Below are 23,956 nucleotides of genomic sequence, written 5' to 3' on the forward strand. Positions count from 1 at the left end.
ACATTTTGGAAACGTTTTTGAAAAACAGTAACCAATTGGTACAATTGTGCAATACCCTTTCTAACAGACTGCAAAACAACAACTACGTCATTGTCATTAAAGCAGACAAAGTGCCCTATGAAGAGTACGTAGGCACTTCTAATGTTCCAACTGTTAATAAAGTTGCAGTTGTTATGCCCGGTGACCTATGTGAACGTCGAGACATACGCATACAACGCAGAGATATGTAGTACGATGCGAATAATTCAAGACAATCGTCGAAAATGGATATCATTTAAATATTAAACAAAGGAATCCTACTACAGGTACATCTTATAGATTATCTTTTAATTTTTTTAAGTCAATTATTCCTGTTTATCTCATAAATATATTCATTTGCAGGTGAAGAACTGATGAAAACAGTTAGTGCTATGAACTTCAACGCTTAACTATTTCATCAGTACATTGTGGATACGTATGTAATAATCGAAAGTGAGAGATTACGACATATAAAATTTAATCAAGCAAAACTTCGTACTGAGGAGTATATTAATTTGCGTGATGTCATAATGGGTAACGTAGATGCAACAAATGACAACAGCAACATCGGTCCTGCATATATCCTCCCATCATCATACAATGGTAGTCCGCGTCATACGCAAGAATACATTCAAGGCGCTATAAATTACGAACGTGCATACGGCCGACCAGATCTTTTCATCACATTGACGTGTAATCCAAACTGGGATGAAATTAAAATTGCTGTTGTCGGGTAAAATATCGATGCATCGCCAGAAAAACCGTGTTTCTCTCACGGTCAATTATACGTTGCATGTTCCAGAGTTGGAAACCCGTTGAATTTGTTTGTTCCAAGGATTAACCAAAAATATTGTACATCCAATGGCATTACGGTAAACTAAGTTTCTGTAAATTACAAAAAATATATGTTATAAAATAAAATAGTTTGAGTGTAAGTTTTTTCACCTTTAATTAAAACGACTTAAAATTATTACTAAACACAGCTTCTAGATTTCATTTCACTCACTCATACAGTATAAACATACTCACACGCTATGGATTGGTTGAATTGTGATAAATGTGACCCCGCACATAGAAACTGTCGATTATCGGTTTTCAACGAGAATGTACGTAGAACTACAGGGAGCAACCCGAGAGCTTGTTGGTTCGTCTCGGAAACGCTTCAGAGTGAGTGATTCATTGTGCTAAACTGCTAACATAGTAACGAACAAGGAGGAAAGGGAGAGAGAACACGTGCTTCACATCTTTCAACGCCTCATGTGAAAAATCCTGTTTTGACACACTAGCCGGGTTTCTTTGTGCGGGGTCACATATACGTAATTACTCTAAACGTAAACGTAGAAGAGGTTTAGTAGGTGTGGCGAATACTACTTTAACTTATACCGACAGGTCCAAAACGAACTGTGGCGTAAGGAGAGAGGTATACTCGGATGAGTTTGATATCTCTCTACCTTGCCGTCTACAAAGCTTATCCTGCATCTTCCAATCGGAAGTACTAGGTATAGAGCAAGGCTCTGAAGTTCTTGAAGAATTATTGAACAAGTCTCCAGCTTTACCACAAATCAGACCACGAATGTCTGGAATCCATCAGATAACAAGCCTTGAACGTCTATCTAAAAAACACATAACAGAGATAAGTAGTTTCATTGAGGGCTTTATATGGCTTGAACGCAACAATGAAACGTGATATAAAGGTAAGTTCTTACGATAGAGTATCAAAATAGCTAATTGAGCTCAAAGGTCAACACTCTTACCTACCTACTAACTAAGGCTATTTCAACCAAACTTGCTGAGTATGAATCTATCTAGCACTCCTTAAATATTACCTATATAACACTTTTGCTGAAAATTGTTTATAATGCGATAACTCAGTAAGTAACTGAGTTAGAAACATTAAATTTTACACAGAAGATGGTACCTAAGGACTTCATGAGAGCCTGTGTAAAAAATAGACAATGGGCGTGTTACCTTCAAGTTTTGGGTTAAGTCCCATATCTCACAGGAACTACTTGAGAAATTTCAACCTAATTTTGTGCATTACAAATATAATATACCGCCGCATAAATAGTAAATATGTCATGCTGTGGCCAGTCCTTCATTTGCATTATTCTCTACCATGGAACTTATAATTTTTGTTGTTGTGTTCCCGCATGCATTTAAAGTTCTACTTATACTAGTCTGCAGTTTTTTGTAAGTCTGGAAAAAACCATTCTTTGTTCATAATCGAGCTTAATAAAATGTGCATAGTGTTTGGGGGGGGGAGTAATTACACTTATTCAATAACCACGAGAGCATCTTCCTGTATTTCAGTTGCCAAACGCGTAAAGGAAAATTCGTGAAATAAAAACATTTATCTAGCACCAAGAATATCCTGTTTGTTATGCCTCAAAGCTTTTAGGCAGTTGAACTTAACTTAACACTTTGTCACTTGTAAATTTTACTATTGTTGTGCTAATGTTTGACTCAAACTTTAGTTTATTTGCCTCGTTTATAACAACTTTAAGTTAAATTGAAATCTAATGGAAAAGTTCGAAAAGCATGTGGAACTGAACATTAGAAATAAGCCCTAGTTAAGCACAAATAAATGAGGTCGGAATTCAGGCAAATGTCAAATACGAAAGTAAGACAAATGTGAGAGACGAATAAAGAAGCAAGAAGCATGCTGGAGGATGCGCAATTCGAAAAGCCTTTCCATTAGTGAGTGTTTTAAAGAGATGTAAGCGGGTATATGAGGGTAAAGTTGAGTTGTTTAGAAGGTGTAAAAGTTAAAAGCTGTGTACATAAAATAATGGGATTGACAAATTTATTTCGGCTTTTTACTGATTATATAATAAAATTACGTTAACTTTGATGAATATTATTTCGCAGTCCAAATATTTGCAAAGTCTTCCTTATTTTATGTATAATTCCTTATAAAATGTATAATAAAAATATTTGTACCCATATATGACTATTTAGATATCTTCAGAGCCTTTCGAGTACAAACAGGAAGTCTAATTTCGAGCCGTCGTACCCAAGGGTCCGTATTGCGGTAAATCCCATATAACGAGTGACGCAAAAGTCAGAAGATGATCAAAAGATGCTATAAATCTTACAATTGACCTTTTATGTCAGTTCTGTTTTGAAATTTGTGTAGTAAACACATGCGAAATACACGGAAATAAACAATGGTACGCTACAATGTGTGCCACAACCGACATGCTGAAGGATGCATTTCCCGGACGCCTAATCTCCCATTTTGGCGATTTGCACTGGCCAGCAAGATCGCCTGATTTGACCGCTCCAGACTTATTTTTCTTGAATGTGAGGACTTATCGCCGGAAGTTCTGGCCAAAGTGATGGAAAATGCCATAAAAAGGGCTCAAATTACAATCAGTTCTAGTGGAGCCTTTGCGCGGGTTGGTTCAGTCACGTTTCGTCAGTACTTGAATAAAAAACAATTTGATTAAATATTTCCGCTGTGACGTGGTTAACTACTGTGAAGATGTCTTTGGTTCGTTTAATTGGCGCTGAGTGCCGTTTGTTGGCTAAGCGCGGCTACGCTTCTTCTCCAGCAACTACAAAAATGTTCATCGATGGCAAATTTGTGGAGTCTCAAACCAAAGAATGGATCGATTTGCACGACCCCGCTACCAATGAGGTCATCAGTCGCGTACCCAAGTACACACAGAGTGAGATGCAAGCAGCTTTGGAGTCCAACAAAAAAGCGTTCAAATCGTGGAGCCAGCAATCAGTGTTATGCCGCCAGCAGGTTATGTTCAAATTACAAGCATTGATCAAATCGAATATGGGTGAATTGGCTAAGAACATAACCAAGGAACAAGGCAAAACACTTGCCGATGCTGAGGGTGACGTTTTACGTGGATTACAGGTAGTTGAGCACTCTTGTAGCATTCCCTCGTTAGCAATGGGTGAGACTGTGGCTAACGTGGCACGCGATATGGATACTTATTCGCTTGTCTTGCCTTTGGGTGTCACTGCGGGTATTGCACCTTTCAACTTCCCCGCCATGATTCCACTATGGATGTTCCCTGTGGCCATTACCTGTGGTAACACCATGCTTCTGAAGCCATCAGAGCGAGTGCCCGGTTCGACTATGCTGTTGATGGAGCTGCTAAATGAAGCTGGCTGCCCACCTGGCGTTGTTAATGTCATTCACGGTCAACATGATGTTGTCAATTTCATCTGCGATGCACCCGAAATCAAAGCCGTTTCCTTTGTCGGCTCCGATGCTGCAGGCAAATACATTTATGAGCGTGCTGGCAAAAATGGCAAACGTGTGCAGAGCAATATGGGTGCCAAGAACCACGGTGTTATTGTGGCTGACGCAAACAAGGAGAACACCTTGAACCAACTGGCTGGCGCCGCTTTTGGTGCTGCGGGTCAACGTTGCATGGCACTTTCCACTGCTGTGTTTGTTGGCGAAGCACAGAAATGGATTCCAGATTTGGTTGAGCGCGCCAAGAAATTGAAGGTGAATGCTGGTCATGTGCCTGGCACAGATGTGGGTCCAGTCATCAGTGCACAATCGAAGAAACGTATTAATGATCTTGTTGAATCTGGAGTAAAGGAAGAAGCTAAACTTATTCTAGATGGACGCAATGTCAAGGTACCTGGCTATGAAGCAGGTTACTTCGTTGGACCCACCATCCTCTCTGACGTTACACCCAATATGGAGTGCTACAAAGAGGAAATATTTGGACCCGTCTTGGTAATTTTGAAAGCCGATACCCTGGACGAAGCTATTCAAACCGTCAATGCAAATCCCTACGGCAACGGTACAGCGATCTTCACCACTAATGGCGCAACTGCACGCAAGTTCGTCAACGAAATCGATGTAGGTCAAGTAGGTGTGAACGTACCCATACCCGTACCTCTACCCATGTTCTCGTTCACCGGCACACGTGGCTCCTTCCGAGGGGATCACCACTTCTATGGCAAAATGGGCATCAAATTCTACACACAAACCAAGACCGTAACTTTTGTGGCGCGAAACCGATGTGACGCACACCCAGACGGCGGTAGCCATGCCCACGATGAAATAGATCAAAATTACAACCTATATAAAGTGATAGTCCAGGACATTCGTCTTCCTATTTAAGATGCCTTAGTGTCACTGACCGGTACATAAATAACGAAGTTCATATATTTTTGTACGCTTGATATTTTCAAAACAATCCATACATGGAAATGCTGCATTTATTTTTTGTATATACTTATTAAGAATGTAAAGTTGCTATGAGCTCATTTGTTGCATAAATGTTATTAAGAAATAAATATATGAATACATAATTGTGGCGGCGGCCATTTACGTGATATCATATTTCCGACTTGAAGTAAAAAAATATAAAAGACCAAATAAAAATAATCCACAAGCAGAATGAAAGTTTTTCATTTTTAAAAAAAATTTTCATTTTCCAAAAAACATCGGCAGGTAATTTTTGCGCCACCTGTTAATAATCCTTAAATGTTGTGTGAGTTATGCCGAAGTGGACGATTGGCGAGGCAATAAGACTTGGCGGTACTCATGCCCAACATCATCGGAAAATAAACGTAACAAGAGAAATCGTAAGGGTTTTATATCTAAATATAATTGTAATCTAACTGAATTTTTTCTGCATAGTCAATATTTATTTTTCGCCCGAAAAAATTTTTTTCGAAAGTGTCACACTGGTATAGCCCCTTTATGGTTTTTGACACAATATATGATTATACGTATAATAGAATGTTGCATCGAATTGGTTTGTGGTTGTCCACTCAAAATGAAAATAAAAGTGAGTGAAGTCCATATTGTAAATAGGCGGAATCGTCCTTTTACCACATCACGCGGCGTGGCCACTGCTTGTAATAAGTATATTGAATATATGAATGATATGGCATAAGCTCTAAGGATATGCCAACCAGATTCGGGAAATATATTGCATTGTTCGATGATACAAATATAACAGAGATATTGGCACTCTGAGACAGATTGAATGAAATGTCATGAAACATTGACAATATTCTAATTAGAGTTCATACATTAAGAAAGAAATAGATATTGAGATATAGTCAAACCGATCAGAATGTTGAGACGAATTGAGTTCCATTAGTTTGAATCTAAAGTAGATATGTCTGTAACAGACAAGGTTCCGCCCCCGAGGGCAATTCAACATAGGAAGCAAAATATTAAGTTTCGTTAAGTTCGTTGTCACAACTGTTTAAATTAAAAACTCACCCAAAAATAGTTAATTATTCTAAACTCTTCCTTATTTTATATATTTAAACAGAACCAAATTTTATGAAAGACAACTTTTTGTAGGAGATGAAAATAGAAAATTCAAAAATTTGAGGTTTTATTTTTTCACATAAATTTAGAAGTTGTGAAAAAGGTGTAGTGACTTTGAAGTATTGCACTTTGTGACCAAAATTCTCCAAATCGAACCAAGCTTATTCAAGTCCCTAGGTACCGAATATGTGAACCGCAGTATCTATAGTTGACTTTTGACCAAAAATATCGGTCAATATGTAAGTTATATAATTGAAATTCAGAGAAAAAAATAAATAAATTCAATAAAATTTAGCCTCTTCGACCGAGTTAATATGAAATATCTCGTTTGAAAATGTTTTAATTGTTTTAGCAGCAAATGAAGGAATCTCTAAGATATGATTCTTGCATGCTGTAAGTGTCAAAAATGTTCGTTTGCACCTTACATAGACCTTCCTTACTTGTTTTACCTTTAATTTTTGTTAGGTCGGTTTTGAGAATTTTAGGAAAATTCTTTTTTGGTTTGAACCTTACCAGATACAATTGCCTTAATAACTTTAACATGCTGTGGTGTATAAAAATGTCCTACAACCACGCCTACTTTCAATATGTCACTTTTAAATTCTATAAGTTCTCTCTAGTTGCAGTATATAAATTCAGAACTCATCAAGGTATCCAAATTAATAAAATTTGGAAAATAATTTCCCTTAGCCACCACACAGGTATAACAAATATGGCTATTGCTAAACTGAAATAAATGTAGATATACGTATATCTATAAATGAACTATAAGGTAAAGACTTTATTGAATCTACAAGTTTAAATCGCGTATAATGAAGTTGGTACAAATTTACTCTGGTAAATCAAATAAGGATACATTGGTGAAAAATACAACACCATTATGGATGGATAAGTTTGTTGCGGTCTGACGCATTTATTTTAAGCCATGTCCGACGGCGATTCTTGGTTAAATTTTCTTACACTCACTAGGGGTGGGGAAATACTTGGCATAACATTCTTTCTGAATTTGAGCTTACTTACTCAAAATAATGTAGATTACGTTTTTAGCTAATCGATTTATCAGTCATTATGAAATATAATTTTAAAGGGTGATTCATTTCGAATTTGATGGGGAATATTTATTATCATTCGAAAGAACTCTCTCTAGCATTTATTTATTTCAGATTATGTCTTTCAAATGTTGTCCGCGTCTACGTCTCAGATGGTAACTGACGAATGACACGCGTGATGTGTTGTTGTAAGGTCTGAATCGAAATGGCATTGTCCGCATATACTTTAGTCTTTACATATCCCCATAGGAAAAAATCCAACGGTGTAATAAAACACAAGCTAGGTAGCCAATCGACCGTCCCAAGACGTGAAATTATCTGCTCACCGAAGTCTTCTCTCAATAGATCCATTAAATGATGAGATTTGTGGGAAGTGGCGCCGTGTTGTTGAAACCAATTGTCGTCGTAATCATAAGCTTCAAGGGATCAAATAATAGCCTATCACGGGACGGTAACGGTCGTTATTGACAAACCGTTGTTTTTTAAATGCGGCAATTTTGCTGGTCTACATACTCATTGAGCCAGAAATGGGGCTTATCGCTGAATAACATTTGGTTCAAAAACGTCGGATCTTCTTGGAAGTTTTCAAGAGCCCATAGAGCGAAGGGATAACACTAGGGGCTTCAGTTCTTGCACAAGTTGTATTTTGTGCTTTCTCAAATTATTCAGATTTTTAAAATGCGCCAAGTCGCTCCATAAACCAAACGTCAAGTGGTCCAGGGAGTTTTCGCAAAATCACCGATTTTGAAAGTTAGCACTTCATTAGGAGAAGCCCAGACGCATACCCTATGATATAAATATTTCGTCAAAATTATTTTTTTGTTAAAGTTAAAGGTTGAAATTTAAGGACGATAAAATTGTTATTTTCTCATGAGATAAATCGATGAAATTTTGTGAGTTCGAACAAAATTTTCATGCTATATTATTGATATTTATTCTCGGTCCATTTGTTTAAATAATTTTTTGTTAAACAATTGAAATTTTTCATGTGTTCTTCACGCTAAAAACAACTGAAAACTATGTGACACAACGCGGAAAATATTCACCTTTAATAACCTGTAAAAAAAATTTTGTTCATTCATGCCATTCCAAAGATATTGAATTTTGGGTCCCTCTTTCCGCTCATAAAACGAATGGCACGTCCATCGACCATCCATATTTTAGGTTAGTTTATGTCACACATATTATTAAATATTTATTATGAAAATGTTAATGCATTGTGAAACAATTTTTATGTTCTTTATCCTAATTGTACTAAAAGATTGTATCTCTTAATCTGCGGCAAAATAAAAATACAAAAAAAAGAATTTTGAAATATTTATATCACGGGGTATGCGTTTAGTGCCCCTCCTAATGAATTGTTAATTTTCAAAATCAGTGATTTTGCGAAAATTCCCTGAACCACTTGACGTGGTTTAACCCTGTACTAATGTGCCATTTTGTGGGTTCAGCTTGTTGATGATTTTTGCAGTAATTGCGGACTAGAAAATACATTTACCTCAATTTGTTTCCATTATGTGCAGCATAAAGCTATGTAAATGGTTATAAATGTATTGGCTTCAAATCTACTTACATGAACTAACTAACTCAAAATCCAATTGTTGAATTTACATGCAGACTTTCATTAAAAAATTTTGAAATTGTTTTGCACATTTAATTAAAAATTGTATTCACATTAATGTTACATTTCGTACGTGCTTGTTTCAACCAACAATGTTGGCTATTATTCCAGCATGTACACATGGATGTTTATCCGAATGCTGAATTATGTGAAATATACCTTAGAAATGGAAATGGAAAGAACTCATTTCGTTGTAGAAGCCCATTTAGTACATAATTCCATGTTTGAGCTTTACGTGGCTATACGTGGTACTAATATATTATACATAAATATTACGGTTTTAATATTTTTAATAAAGCGCAGAAGATGTGTAACTTATAGTGAAGACCACTAAAACAAAAAATATAAATAGTGTTAGGAAAATTCTACTCTTAATACTTGTTAGTTTATTTTGTTAAAAATGTTAGGATATGGAATTATCACAGTGAAATTAAGTTTAAGGTTTTATGCTCCATATGTTCAGCATACTTTGTAGAAAGCTTAACATTCGGGCCTAGATTTTTCATACATTTCTTTATTAAATCTTACCTTCGTTGTGACCGCATCATATTTTTTTTCAAATCCATTTTTAGGAAAAAACAATTTGCGAAACAATTTAAAAACAGAATTTAATTAAGGCTGACAATAATTCATTTGTTTCACTTTTGGGAGACTTGTTGGTGAATATATAAAAATTATTGAATTATTAACAATTTCTAGAATACATTATACACACTCTTCTTACACACCACTAAGCCTGGTAACCAATTAAGTTTACAATTTAACTAAACATTTATAATCAGGTTTTATTTATTTTCGTGCTTCAAACGATGGCTGTACTTCGAATCTCAAGATATGTTCCAACAATTATTCAACGGATGGGTGAATATTTAAAAACATTGCATTTTTAAGACACTTATGAAATTTAATAATGCCTCGGCGGTGGTGTTAACTTTAAAGATTATACCAAATATTTCAAGCACCAAACGTTTAATATGAAATCCATAATTGATAATAAAAATAGTTTCTTACCATTTCGCGGTTATCTTCAAAATCAGAAGTTTAACTACTGTTAAGAAATCCAGCGTACGATTGCAAACTTGTACCATTACAATAAAAACAAACACGGAAGCTTATATCTAAGTAACCTTTTACAGTGCTCTCTAGGGGAACTGTGGGATGGTATTTCAAGCTACTTACGTACAGCTGCTAGAAAAATTCATTGCTCTTCGTGAAGATCGAAAAAACCGCTTGTGCGATGAAGATTGGGGAGAGAAATCAGACTGCCTTCATTGCAAAGTTACAATCGATCACAACACCTGCGGGATGGGATAGATACTGAGTATTTAAGAGGAACGCGTTTCCAGACAAAAGAGAGAAAGGAGAGCTTGACAAGCTGGCCGACACTGGTAAAGTTCGGAAGTTTTACGAAAAGATGCGGCGATTAGCAGAAGGTTTTGGAGCATACTCTTGTTCAACACCCAGAGGTGATCAAGTGACTGATGACGATGGAGTAGACGTTCCATTGTCCGGCCTTGAAGAAGTTCGAATATCAATTTTCCATTTGAAGAACAACAAATTGGAGGATGGATTGCCAGACTAGTTGTTCAAATACTGCAGCTAATAAGTGATAAGGAGCATGCATCAGTTTCTTTTTCCAAAACATGGACGGAGGAAAGTGGGCCCGACGAATGGAATTTAAGTGTGTTCAGCCCAACCCTCAAAAAGGGAAACGACCATAATCTGCGGCAATTACCATGGGATAAGTCTCCTCAATATCATATATAAGGTTCTATCGAACTTATTGTGCGAAAACGCAAAGTCAACAAACTGATTGGACTTAATAAGTGTGGCTTCAGGCCTTGAAAATCAACAACTGACTAGATATTCCCCATGCGCCAAATCTTCGAAAAAGACTCGCGAAAAAAGAGTCCATACACACCAAGGAGCTGCTTTTATACCGCCATGTCTGAATTTGGTACCGGCAGAAAACTAGTACGGCTGAGTAACACAAAAGGCTTCATTAGAATCGAAAAGACCTCTCCCAGCCTTTCGATACCAAGCGAGATTTCATACAAGAAGACTACGTATCGTGGACTTCTTCAGCCTAGAGAAAATTATACGAGCTCCAGAGCTAATAGAGAAGGTACAATCTTCTGTAAGAGTGTGCCGCTGCTGGCGCATGCCAATGATATTGATATAATTGGCTTCAACAAATTTGCCGTTAGTTCTGCTTTCACTGGACTGGATAAAGAAGCAAAGCAAATAGGTTTAGTAGTGAACCACGGAAAGACGAAATATCTCCTATCATCAAAGAAACACTCGTCACATTCGCAACTAGACTCGCACGTCACTGTTAACTGTCATAACTTTGAAGTTTTAAATAATTTTTGCAATCTGGGAACCAGTCGTAGCACCAACAAAAACGTCGGCCTCGAAGTCCAACTTCAGATTGAGTAGGCAATTGAGAATAAAAATCCTCTCTCGACGAACAAATCAAAATTCTACAAGTCACTCATTATCGCCGTGTTGCTGTATGGTGCAGAGGCATGGGCGATGCTAACATCTGATGAGTCGGCGTTACGAGTTTTCGACAGAAAGGTGGAGAAGGACCTGGCTACACTTGGAATCTCCCAATTGGCGCCAAACAGCGAAAAGGAAGAAAGACTGTCGTGCTGTTGTAAACTCGGCTCAAAGCAGGGAAGCATTGCCCAAGCCAATAATTAAGGAGAAACTCTACACAACTCATACACTAACCAACATATTCGACATTAAGTTTGTTAGAAAAACGAAAAGCGTTTCTAGCTAACGAACGAGCGGCTGGTCAGTTGTCTCCGAGCACCAGGAGAGTCAGGTCAAACATTTTCGTGTGGTTAAATTCTGAAAGTGACCCCCAATTTTTGAATAACGTAATCACAGGTGACGAGTCTTGGATCTTTGAGTATGATCCCGGGACAAAGAGGCAATCTTCCGAGTCTCCTTGCCCAAAAAAGGAAAGAATGAGCAAATCTAAAGTGAACACGATGCTCATTGTCTTTTTTGGCATCAAAGGCATCGTCCACCATGAATTTTTTCCTCCTGGATAAACCATCAACGCCAGGTTTTACGTGGAAGTGCTCAAGAGACTCAAACGAAGGGTCAATCCGGTCCGCCAAGACCCGATTGGAAGTTGCACCACTAACTAAGGCCGGCATCCTAACGCTTCGGCAGTCGCCCTACAACCCAGATGTGGCCCGCCCGGGCTTTTTTGTTTCCTTGGCTGAAAAGGTCGATGAAAGGCAAGCATTTTGAGACGACAGAGGGATCCAAGCAGCATGCACAATATTAGTTATATGGGGGCTAATTCAAGTTTTTGGGCAATTTTATTTTGAGAAAGATACACTATTATGGTAAAACACGCTCTGTCATTTTCATTGAGTAAACTCACCTATTGATTGATATACTTATGCTGTATATGAAAATGTGTTTACACATCTTTTTGTAATAAAAAATGGTTTTGAAACAATTGTGGGTTAACAAATGCAATATTTATCTTCTATCCATTTTCATTGAAAATATTATTAAATTGACAATCAGCCGTTTACGAGAGCTTCAAACTCGCATAGCAGCCGTCTGTCACCTTCAAAGAGGCATTTTCAAATATTAAAACATATGCTTTTCTAGCTAAATTTAATTATTTTCACAAAAATGTGCCGACACGTTTTAGTTAGTGTGACTGCTGGGAATGAGAGCTTTTCAAGCTGGATGTTTATACCTTTGCAATATGTTTTATTCACCTAACGGTTGTTTGTATCACCTAAAACTAATCTATGTAAGTATATATACATATATGTATATATATATATGTATGATCAGAATGATGAGACGAGTTAAAGTCCGAGGGACTGCCTGCCCGTCCGTCCGGCTATGCGCGTGATAAATTGTACCTTCAATATAAGTCAAGAAGATATAACGGGGGTCCTCCGCCTAACGGCTTTCTATTTTTCTTATTATCAGACAGAAAAAATTTATATCTCTGCTTCCAACTACTTGATAAAATATCTTGTTAATTAGGTTTTGAAGATAATTGTCAAGATAAATTGACCGCGGCTGCGTCTTGGGTGGTCATTCGGAAAGTCCAATTTTGAACGCTTTTTCACGAGCATTTCGGCCGGAATAGCCCGAATTTCTTCGGAAATGTTGTCTTCCAAAGCTGGAATAGTTGCTGGCTTATTTCTGTAGACTTTAGACTTGACGTAGCCCCACAAAAAATAGTCTAAAGGCGTTAAATCGCATGATCTTGGTGGCCAACTTACGGGTCCATTTCTTGAGGTGAATTGTTCTCCGAAGTTTTCCCTCAAAATGGCCATAGAATCGCGAGCTGTGTGGCATGTAGCGCCATCTTGTTGAAACCACATGTCAACCAAGTTCAGTTCTTCCATTTTTGGCAACAAAAAGTTTGTTAGCATCGAACGATAGCGATCGCCATTCACCGTAACGTTGCGTCCAACAGCATCTTTGAAAAAATACGGTCCAATGATTCCACCAGCGTACAAACCACACCAAACAGTGCATTTTTCGGGATGCATGGGCAGTTCTTGAACGGCTTCTGGTTGCTCTTCACCCCAAATGCGGCAATTTTGCTTATTTACGTAGCCATTCAACCAGAAATGAGCCTCATCGCTGAACAAAATTTGTCGATAAAAAAGCGGATTTTCTGCCAACTTTTCTAGGGCCCATTCACTGAAAATTCGACATTGTGGCAGATCGTTCGGCTTCAGTTCTTGCACGAGCTGTATTTTATACGGTTTTACACCAAGATCTTTGCGTAAAATCTTCCATGTGGTCGAATAACACAAACCCAATTGCTGCGAACGGCGACGAATCGACATTTCACGGTCTTCAGCCACACTCTCAGAAACAGACGCAATATTCTCTTCTGTACGCACTGTACGTATTCGTGTGGTTGGTTTAATGTCCAATAAAGTAAACGGATCATAACGCCGCTAATTTTCCATATAACGTTACAACTAAAAACTGCTAAAAGCACGATAAATCAATAACTAAATACGCCAGAGTTAGTACATCAGAGATGACTTGAGAGAGCTTTATAGGGGTGAAATTCGGATAATGGGCATGGCTTCGTCAACTTTTAGGCGAAATCACATATCTCGGTAGCCGGTCGATCGATTTCAATCAAATGAAGCATATAACATTTTCTTATAATTCCTACATCAAATATAAATTCCACTGGTAGTATTCTACAAGTCTTTGGCATATTAATTGTACCTTCAATATAAGTCAAGAAGATATACAATTTGAGAATAATTTTGTAACGATTTCAACGGATAATAAGTCTTTATTTCTTTCGCAAAATTTTTAATACAATATTTTTTCGGCAAATGAAGAAAATCTCTGTTCTCTCTTCTTTTCAATTTGCAGGAGTATAAAATGTTCGAATACACACGAACAGAGCCTTCTTTACTTGTTGGTTATATTTTCCACAAGCATATCAAATAGCTGACTGCATTATATTGGATATTCTCAGCTCCCTTTAAAAGTTTTCCATGCTTTGACAAATGTTTATCTATATGCATACTTACTGCGACAAACTTTCGTTTTTGTCTAGACATACATAACCCCTCTATTTCTTTGGACTTGGAAGCAGCATTACAATAAGTGCCGCACTGTTATCAAAAGTTGTCGTCTACTCGAACTACCTATACACACGAATGTATATGTGGCAGCGCTGCCACACCTTTCGAAGTTAATTATAATTGTATTAAGCATGGTAACTCTACCTGCTACTTTGACATTTTGCTATGTATGATTTTCTTTTCATTTTATGTCAATCCTTTATGTCAAATAAAATTGGAAGATCGTTCTTTTTTTTTTGGAAACTCGTCGCATAAGGCCGTGTCCACACGAAAGCTCTACATTGGTGACCCCGCACATTTTTATTTTTTAATTAATGATTTTCTTAATTTTTTATTATGAGTCTCGACGAAAGTCAATTGGTTTCTGAAGGAGGGAACATCTTAGAAAATGCTACAACACAGCATTTTGTACCACGACTGCCGTTGCCCCAGATGCGAGAGGATAATATTGAGGCATATTTTTATTCTTCAAATTTCGATGCAGCGGGCGTTGTGGCTGACATAACAAAGTTTAATATCGTTTTGGCAAGCGTTCCACCTTCAAAGTTAATGGAACTGCGCACCATAGTTGACGCTGCTCCGCGTACGAATAAATACGACTACATTCGGACAAAACTGTTGGAAAATTTTACGGAAAGCCAGCAGCGACGCCTGCAGCGTGTACTCCGCGAGATGCCCCTGGGCGAACGGCGCCCAAGCGACCTTTAAAATGAAATGAAGCGCGCCGCGGAAACCACGTTAAGCGAGAGCATTCTCCACGACTTATGGATCACTCGGTTACCTACATGTACGCAAGCAGCAATCATTGCTACAAATGTACCAATCGTCGAGAAGTTGAAAATTGCCGATTCCATTACGGAGTCCATTAAATTGCGCCAAGGGAACTGCAGCGAATTGTGCATCGTTCAACAATCTACCGACCAAGATCTGAGAGCCGAAATAGCAGCGCTCAAACAACGACTTGACCAAGTACTAAGCGACCACGGACATCGATTTCGGCCTAGGTCTAGATCTAGGACCCCGGCAGGTACCCGTAACTCACACAACAGCTCCAACGAAATGTGTTGGTATCACGCGAAATTTGGTCGTAACGCCCGTAAATGCAGACAGCCGTGCAAAATGGCTCATCCTCAGCCACCAACCGACTCAAATTAGGCCTGCTCAGCCAACTGTTTTTCAGAATCAGGCAAACGTTCTGAAAAACTTACGAATAAACGCCTACACATATTTGACACTACTACAAAAATGAGTTTCCTTATCGACTCCGGCGCAGAGGTGTCAACTGTACCGAAGTGTTAAACTTTGGCTGAAGCATCTAAATCGGACCAAATTCATTGCTGCTAACGGTTCACCAATTCAAGTGTTTAGTAGGACTTCACTACTTAAATTAAACCTCAACTTACGTAGAGAGTTCGTGTGGTAGTTCGTAATTGCCGACGTTTCTCAGGCGATTATAGGCGCAGACTTCTTATCATTTTTCGATCTACTACCAGATCTCAATCGACATCGACTACTTGACCGTCGCACCGCGTTAAAAACAATGTGCTCGATAAAGTCAATTAATACACTGAATATTTCAACCATCAACGTAAATATGCCATTTTCGGATATTTTTTTTAAATTTCCGGAAATAACACCTCAACCTCCTCTAGAAGTTTCAACAAAATCTACAGTCATCCACCGGATCATTACGTCCGGACAACCGGTATTTAGCTGACCGAGGCGGTTATCACGTGAAAAGCTTGCGGCAGCACGTGCTGAATTCGAGCTCGATCTAGTAGCGACTGGGCGAGCCCCCTGCATATGGTACGCAAAGCAGATGGTTCTTGGTGACCGTGCGGTGATTACCGTGCCTTGAATGCTGTCACTGAATCGGATAGGTGCCCAATTGCATTTCTCCACTTCACTCACATATTATCAGGCAAAACTATTTTTTCAAAAATCGACCTACAGAAAGCTTTTCACCAAATCCGTATACATGAAGAAGACGTATGCAAAACGGCCATTACAACCCCTTTCGGACTGTACGAGTTCACTCACATGACCTTTGGATTACGCAACGCTGCACAGACATGTCAAAGGGTCATTAATGAAGTCCTTCGCGGAGTAGATAATACTTTCGTCTACTTGGATGACATCTGCATAGCTTCTACCTCGACCGAGGAGCACCGTAAAGACCTTCAACACGTGTTTCAACGATTGCGAAATCACAACTTGACAATAAAAATCGCAAAGTCGATACTCGGAGTACCGAAACTCGAATTCCTTGGGCATCTTATCACTCAAGACGGTATACAACCATTACCAAATCGTTTCAAGACTATCACAGATCTTAAACTTCCAACTGCGAAAGATCTAAAACGTTTCCTCGCCATGGTAAATTTTTATAGACCTTTTTTGAAAAATCCTCTTCAACAATGATCACTCACCTCTCGTATGGACCAAAGAAAATATAAAACATTACGAAGCCTGTAAGGAAGACCTAGCTAAATGTACACTGCTAGCACATCCCACTCCCAACGCGCAGCTTTCATTATGGATTGACGCACCCGACTATACAGCCGGTGCAGCGCTACATCAAGTAGTTAACAACACGTTCCAACCATTGGGTTTCTTCCAGCGAAAATTTACAAAAGCAGAACAACGACACAGTACTTACGACAGGGAGCTCACAGCTATGTACCTCGCTATCCGATTTTTTCGTTTTATGCTTGAAGGACGAGAGTGCCACGTCTACACAGACCACAAACCTCTCACATTCGCATTTCATCAAAAACTAGAAAAAGCTTCAGACCGTCAAGCGCGACAACTAGACTTTATCGCCCAAATCACCACAGACATCCGTCACGTGTCTGGTCAACAAAACGTTGTAGCCGATATGATGTCTCGCATCGAAGCAATAACCTCGGAAACAACTCTTCAATCAATCAACTACGACGACTTAGCCACCGATCAAGCGACAGACGAAGAGCTCCAATCCTATCTCAATGGGCAAGTTAAGCATTCATTGAAACTAATTTCGTATGCTCTTCCTTCCAGCACAAAAAAGGTGTACTGTGATATTTCGACCGATCGCATCCGACCGTTCATCACCAAACGATTCCGTCAAGCAGTACTTCGGACAATCCACAACATTTCGCACCCCGGTATACGTACAACATCAAAGATGATGAGCGAACGTTTCATCTGGCCCGGAATCGATCGCGACAGTCGAAATTTTGCCAAACATTGCCTACAATGTCAACGTAATAAGGTCACCAGACACAACGTCACTCCTCTGCAACGCCGAACGTGCGTTAGCGAACGCTTCTCCCATTTACACATTGACATCGTTGGCCCGTTCCCGCTGTCCGAGGGTAATCGCTACTGTTTAACAGTAATCGACCGTTTCACCCGGTGGCCAGATGCTTTCCGATTCCAGACAGCACCGCACCAACAGTAGCTAATGCATTAATCAGCGGCTGGATATCGAGGTTTGGAATCCCCACCGACATAACGTCAGACCTAGGGCGCCAATTTGAATGTACACTTTTTCAACACTTACTCCAATGTATCGGCGTCAAACACCTACGAACTACGCCTTACCATCCACAAACCAACGGGATCGTGGAACGTTGGCACCGAACTCTCAAGTCAGCCATACTTTGTCACGACAAGGAACATTGGACAAATTTTCTACCAATAATTCTTTTGGGACTTCGCTGCTCATTCAAACCGGATATTGGAGCATCACCAGCCGAGTTAGTTTTTGGGACGACGCTACGTTTGCCATCCGAACTCTTCATCGACTGTTCTGTACCAGATAATGAAACTGAAGTTGTTGCTCAGTTGCGGCAAATAATGCGCGACCTACGTCCGGTCAACACGTCTTGGCATACCACTCAGAAGTCTTTTGTGCACACAGATTTAAAGACGTGCGACCAGATTTTCATCCGAGATTTGTCAGTACGACCATCATTGTCATCCCCTTACAAAGGACCTTACAAGGTTATTCATCGCTATCAAAAATACTTCACCGTCGACATTAACGATAAAGCAGTCAACATTTCTATCGACCGTTTGAAACCTGCTTACACCGCCGCAGATCCCAACTAGGAGAGGAGTACTGTGGCAGCGCCGCCACACCTTTCGGAGTTGATTATAATTGTATTAAGCATCGTAACTCTACCTGCTACTCTGACATTTTGCTATGTATGATTTTCTTTTCCTTTTATGTCAAACCTTTATGTCAAATAAAATTGGAAGATCGTTCTCTTTCTTCTTGGAAACTCGTCGCATAAGGACGTGTCCACACGAACGCTCTACATATATATGACATTGTAGCATATTGTCGTTCACTCATTGCTAAATTGAATTTGACACCAGGAAATTGTTGAGGCGTTTAATAAATATGTACTAGCACAAAATTACATTACTCATACGCAATGGTGCACCCGATAAACAAAACTTTCATATTTAGGGATGTGACGGATTCGTAGACATAGTTTGCTCAACAAGTTTTGCAATGTATGTCACGACTGCCTCTTTAATACCTCCGCAGACAGTTTTAGTTGACTGCTGACACCGAAGTTAAATTTAAATGTATCGGTAGAGTTAAGCAATACTAGATATATGAAAGTATATGAAATAAGGTGTTACTAAATATGAATGGTATTGTTCTAAGGTTTCGGTTAACATTCAACAAAGCAACTTTTGTTTAGTAAAACTTATAAAAACAAATTTCATACAGCGCTCACTGTTGCTAAAAATACTACACATTTGTTGTTAAACACAAAATAAATTTCCTGTGACCGCTGACAGTATTAAAAAGTTTAAATGTAATGTAATAAATGTTTTATAAAATTCAATTTCAATTCATCAACGTGCTGTGAAGTTGAAGCCACAATGCCTCGTATGAAAATAGTTGAAACTTCTGTATATGCGAATCAACATCCAACTTAGCTTGCTTAAAGGTCGACTTCGACAAATTATGTGGATGGTAATATGAATAGATATAAATATTATGAAAAGGTTTCTTCTTTACCACAAACTAGTATGGCAGATCCAAAATATATTTGGACATCAAATTTTATGCATTTCATATTAATAACATGACCTGTCTCATATTCAATATTATAATGGTAGCGTGATATATTACGTATGCGTTTTGGTATAAAATAGCGTATCTAAACATGTTTTGATTACAAATCGAAAACATATTCTTTTCAAGCAATTATAGCTATTGGACCAATTTGACTTTCGCGGTGTCATGAATTTCGACAGTATTAAAATGTTATTAACAGCAATTAAATATATATGTATGCAAGTGGGAAGTTATTGGAGACTTCATGAGGGTATATTTTGTGACTGAAATACAAGGTGGGAATACCAAATATTCCTGTTATCTTTGTCTGTGGAATAGTACGAATGATGCTGTTCGCCGATGTTATTTGTATGTACATTTTTTTGATTTTTTTGATGGATATTTATTGAGCTGAATTTCTAATAAATAACAGAAAATTCAGAGCTACCCAAAAATGTAGTGGACTGGTACAGTTTTCTACGGTATGCAGATATGAACATATGTTTTACTTTCACAGCTCGTCGGTCTTAATTTAAGAGTCTAAACGAATTATTAAATTCAAACATCGGCGAAGCAACAAAATGTAGACTTGAAAATTGTAAAAGACTTTAATTTTGGATAACTCAACTTTATAAAATAACTCAAGCGATTTGAAAAATTCTGACCAACCAACTCATGTGTATGTACCAACTTTTGAAATAACTGAAGTTTTTTATATGCTTTTATTCATACTATTTCTTAAGGAGTATGGTGAATGGGAAACAAATAATTAAATATTTCAATACGCAGCAGGTAAGACAAGTGAGTATTCTTATTAGAACGACTTTATAAATAAGGACTGTACCGAAAAGAAACTGCACACTTTCAATTTAAAATTTCTTATGAGGTAGCCGATTGATCACATTGCGGTAAGTACCGGTAGAAAGCGTAACCAGTTCTGCTTCTATTATTTTTTTTATTCTCCGTAATTTTTAATATCATTTTCGCGATGGGTCGAATCAAAGAGCACTTGCGTAGGCAAATTGTGCACAATTTCTGCACTGAAAAAAGCATTTCATACAGAAAGCTAGCAAAACAGTTTAAAGTCAGTGTAAATGGGGTAAAAAATATTATAATAAAGTTTAATGAAACCTGTTATCTTAAAGATTTATCAAAAAGTGACCGAAAAAAGGCCCTATTGATCCAAATTTTGAAGCAAAGGTGTTGGCATTAATAAACCCAAAGAAATGAAAGTCTGTGCGCGACTTGGTGAAAAAATCTTAAACCAGTGCTACTATGATTCAAAGAGTGAAGCAAGGAAATAACTTAAAAACCTATAAAAACAGAAGATTCCCAAAAAAAGTCAACGACAAATAAAAATAGGGAAAACAAGGCTACGAAAGTTGTACGAACGTTTGCTAAAAGATTCTGTTGAGTGTGTCATAATGGACGATGAAACATACTTAAAAATGGACTCAAGAACGTTACCAGATCCCCAATTCTATACAAAACCAAAAGATGGTACTGTCGATCAGTCAGTGTCAACAATTGAAATAGAAAAATTTGGCGTGAAAATACTCGTCTGGCAGGCCATTTGCTCTTGTGGCCTTAAGCCCACTCCGTTTTTCACGAAGGGTACTATATCGGCCGACAATTATAAGAAGGAGTGTCTAAACCGTTGCCTAAAACCATTTTATAAGAAGCACATCGTGTCAACAATATTTTGGCCCGATTTAGCCATGGTGCACTACGCTCATTCTATTTTGGCTTCGTTGAAGGATAACAATGTCAATTTTATTGAAAAAGAGGAGAACCCTCCAAACGCTCCAGAATTGCGCTCGATAGAGAAGTATCGGGAAATTGTCAAACGGAATTTGAACAAGAAAAAACGTTAACTTCGGTTGCATCGAAGCTAAACACCCTTCACAGGTGCATTTCTGTTAGTAACTATGTGTTCAGTTTGTATGGAAGCTATATGCTATAGTCAACCGAGCTGATCAATTTCTTCGGAGATTACATTGTTGCTTTAGAAAATAATATATACCAAATTTCGTGAATATATCTTGTTAAATGTGAAAGTTGTCCATACAAGAACTTGATACCGATCGTTCAGTTTGTATGGCAGCTATATGTCCAAAATGACGTTTGGGAAATTTCAAAACGATATCTTAAAAACTGAGGGACTAGTTCGTATATATGCAGACAGATAGACGGACAGACAGACAGACAGACGGACATGGCTAAATCGACTCAGCTCGACATACTGATCATTTATATATATACTTTATAGGGTCTCCGACGATTCCTTCTGGGTGTTACAAACTTCGTGACAAACTTAATATACCCTGTTCAAGATCATCGAGTTGCCGAAAACGTCAACGAATTAAAAAAAAACTGGCTTAAAGCAAGTCTAGCCGTTACAAAAGAAGGTGTGCAGAATTTAATGAAGGGAATTAAACGAAAAATTCGGCATAAATTAAGAGAATAACTCTTTTTGACTAGTTTTCATTAAAAGTGGATAAAAACTCTTCTATTTGTTATTAAAAAAAGGTACCAGCAAAAATTAATAAAATCCGTTACGTTACAAATAAAAAATTGTGTGCCGTTTCTTTTCGTACAATCCTTAACTTTCCTAAGAACACTTTTCTAACTAATTGTGGTTGCAGAAGTAAGCAAATACATTCAACTAGCTCTTAAGGTTATTTATAACGAACTAAGAAACTTTTGTAGGACATTTGACAACGAGTTGAAATCGGTTGACTGTCTATCGGTCAGTGTGTCGTCTGTCAGTGTAAGCGTGGGAAACTTTGAATACGTGCTTGTTAACGGACTACAACCACGCCTATTTGCCATAGAACACAATTCTACATTTGATTCCTCTGCTTTATGGTATATAAATCAAGAAACAGTTAATATTACGAGATAAAACTTTGCACGTATAGTGCCTGTGAATTAAATCACCCTCAAAATTTCCAAATTTTTAAGCTGAGGTGTAAAAATTGAACGAGGTTTGTAGCGCTGTGAAAAAATCCTATGTTACTGTTTGAAAATGGGCAACATTGGACTTCCCATATAACACAATTCTAAATTCCATTTGAAATTTTTACTTTCCAGCACATAAATCAATAATGATTTATTATATCAGGATAAACCAAAGCACGAATAGTGCATTTAAGATGTGCCACCTTATGACTACAAATTGTGTAAATCGAACCATAACTATTCAAGCTCCTTATGTAGTACTCAACAAGTGGACCCAGTGCTTATAGTTGACTTTTGACCAAAAATATCGGTCAATGTGTGAGATATATAATTGAAATTCAGAGGGAATCCTTTCTGATAGTAGTATGTCTGTGTATCAAAAATGTGTGGAATCGGATCCATACTTCCTTCTGCCCACATATACGTAATGTAAATATCTTTGAATTTCTGGGTGACTTTATACCTCATATATTAACAAACATTTGACTTATCTTAAAAAAATTAATAGAACGTGTTTCTTGCAAGTTGCTACAGAGTTTTATAGTTTTGTTCACCTAACGGTTGTACGTATCACCTAAAAATAGTCGAGATAGATATAGAGTTATATACATATATATAAATGATCACGATGACGAGAAAAGTTGAAATCCGGGTGACTGTCCGTCTGTCAGTCCAAGCGTCAGTCCGTGCAAGCTGTAACTTGAGTAAAAAATGAGATATCTTGGTGAAACTTGGTATGCAGGTTTCTTGGTACAAAAAAATTACGAGTCCGTAGATGGGCGTATTGGGACGATTGTCACGCCCACAAATCACAATTAATCGAAAACCTATAAAGTGCCATAACTAACCACTACATTAAGATATAAATGGATCACAGAGGCACTTGTGGGCAAACAATTTTGAATATAATAAGTTTAATGCATATAACTCATAAACTAGTTAAGGTACAGCATCCAAATTTGCACTGTTCGAATATTACAAGAACTCCTACCGATACTGTGAAAATGGATAAAATCGGATAAAAACCCCGCCCATATCTGGGGACCCGACTGATACATTTCGACAAAATTTGGAATGTGGCATTCTTTTCACGTTGTGAAAATGAGCGAAATCGGACAATAACAACGCCTACTTCTCACACAGCACAATTTTTAATTCCACTTGATTCGTTCAGTTTCCATTACACATTTCAAAAAGCAATTATTATAACGGGATAAAACTTTGCACGAATAATGTCTTTAGTTTCTATCACCATATGACCAAAAATTATTTAAAACGAATAAAAACTGTTTAAGCTCCTAGGTACCGAATATTTAAACCCCGGTACCTATAGTTGACTTTTGTTCGAAAATATCGGCCAAT

General features: G+C 37.9%; 1 protein-coding gene across 1 annotated transcript; it reads left to right on the forward strand.

Annotated features, from left to right (window-relative positions):
- Nucleotides 1-3,382: 3,382 nt before the first annotated feature.
- On the forward strand, nt 3,383-5,311 carry LOC120779446 (probable methylmalonate-semialdehyde dehydrogenase [acylating], mitochondrial). Its single transcript, XM_040111698.1, is given in 2 exon segments — nt 3,383-4,998; nt 5,000-5,311. Coding segments are annotated over 2 exon segments (1,560 nt in total). The 5' UTR covers nt 3,383-3,502; the 3' UTR covers nt 5,064-5,311.
- The last annotated feature ends 18,645 nt before the right edge of the window (nt 5,312-23,956 follow it).

The sequence above is a fragment of the Bactrocera tryoni genome, chromosome 1 (assembly GCF_016617805.1).
Source record: "Bactrocera tryoni isolate S06 chromosome 1, CSIRO_BtryS06_freeze2, whole genome shotgun sequence".
In the NCBI taxonomy this organism is placed as follows: domain Eukaryota; kingdom Metazoa; phylum Arthropoda; class Insecta; order Diptera; family Tephritidae; genus Bactrocera; species Bactrocera tryoni.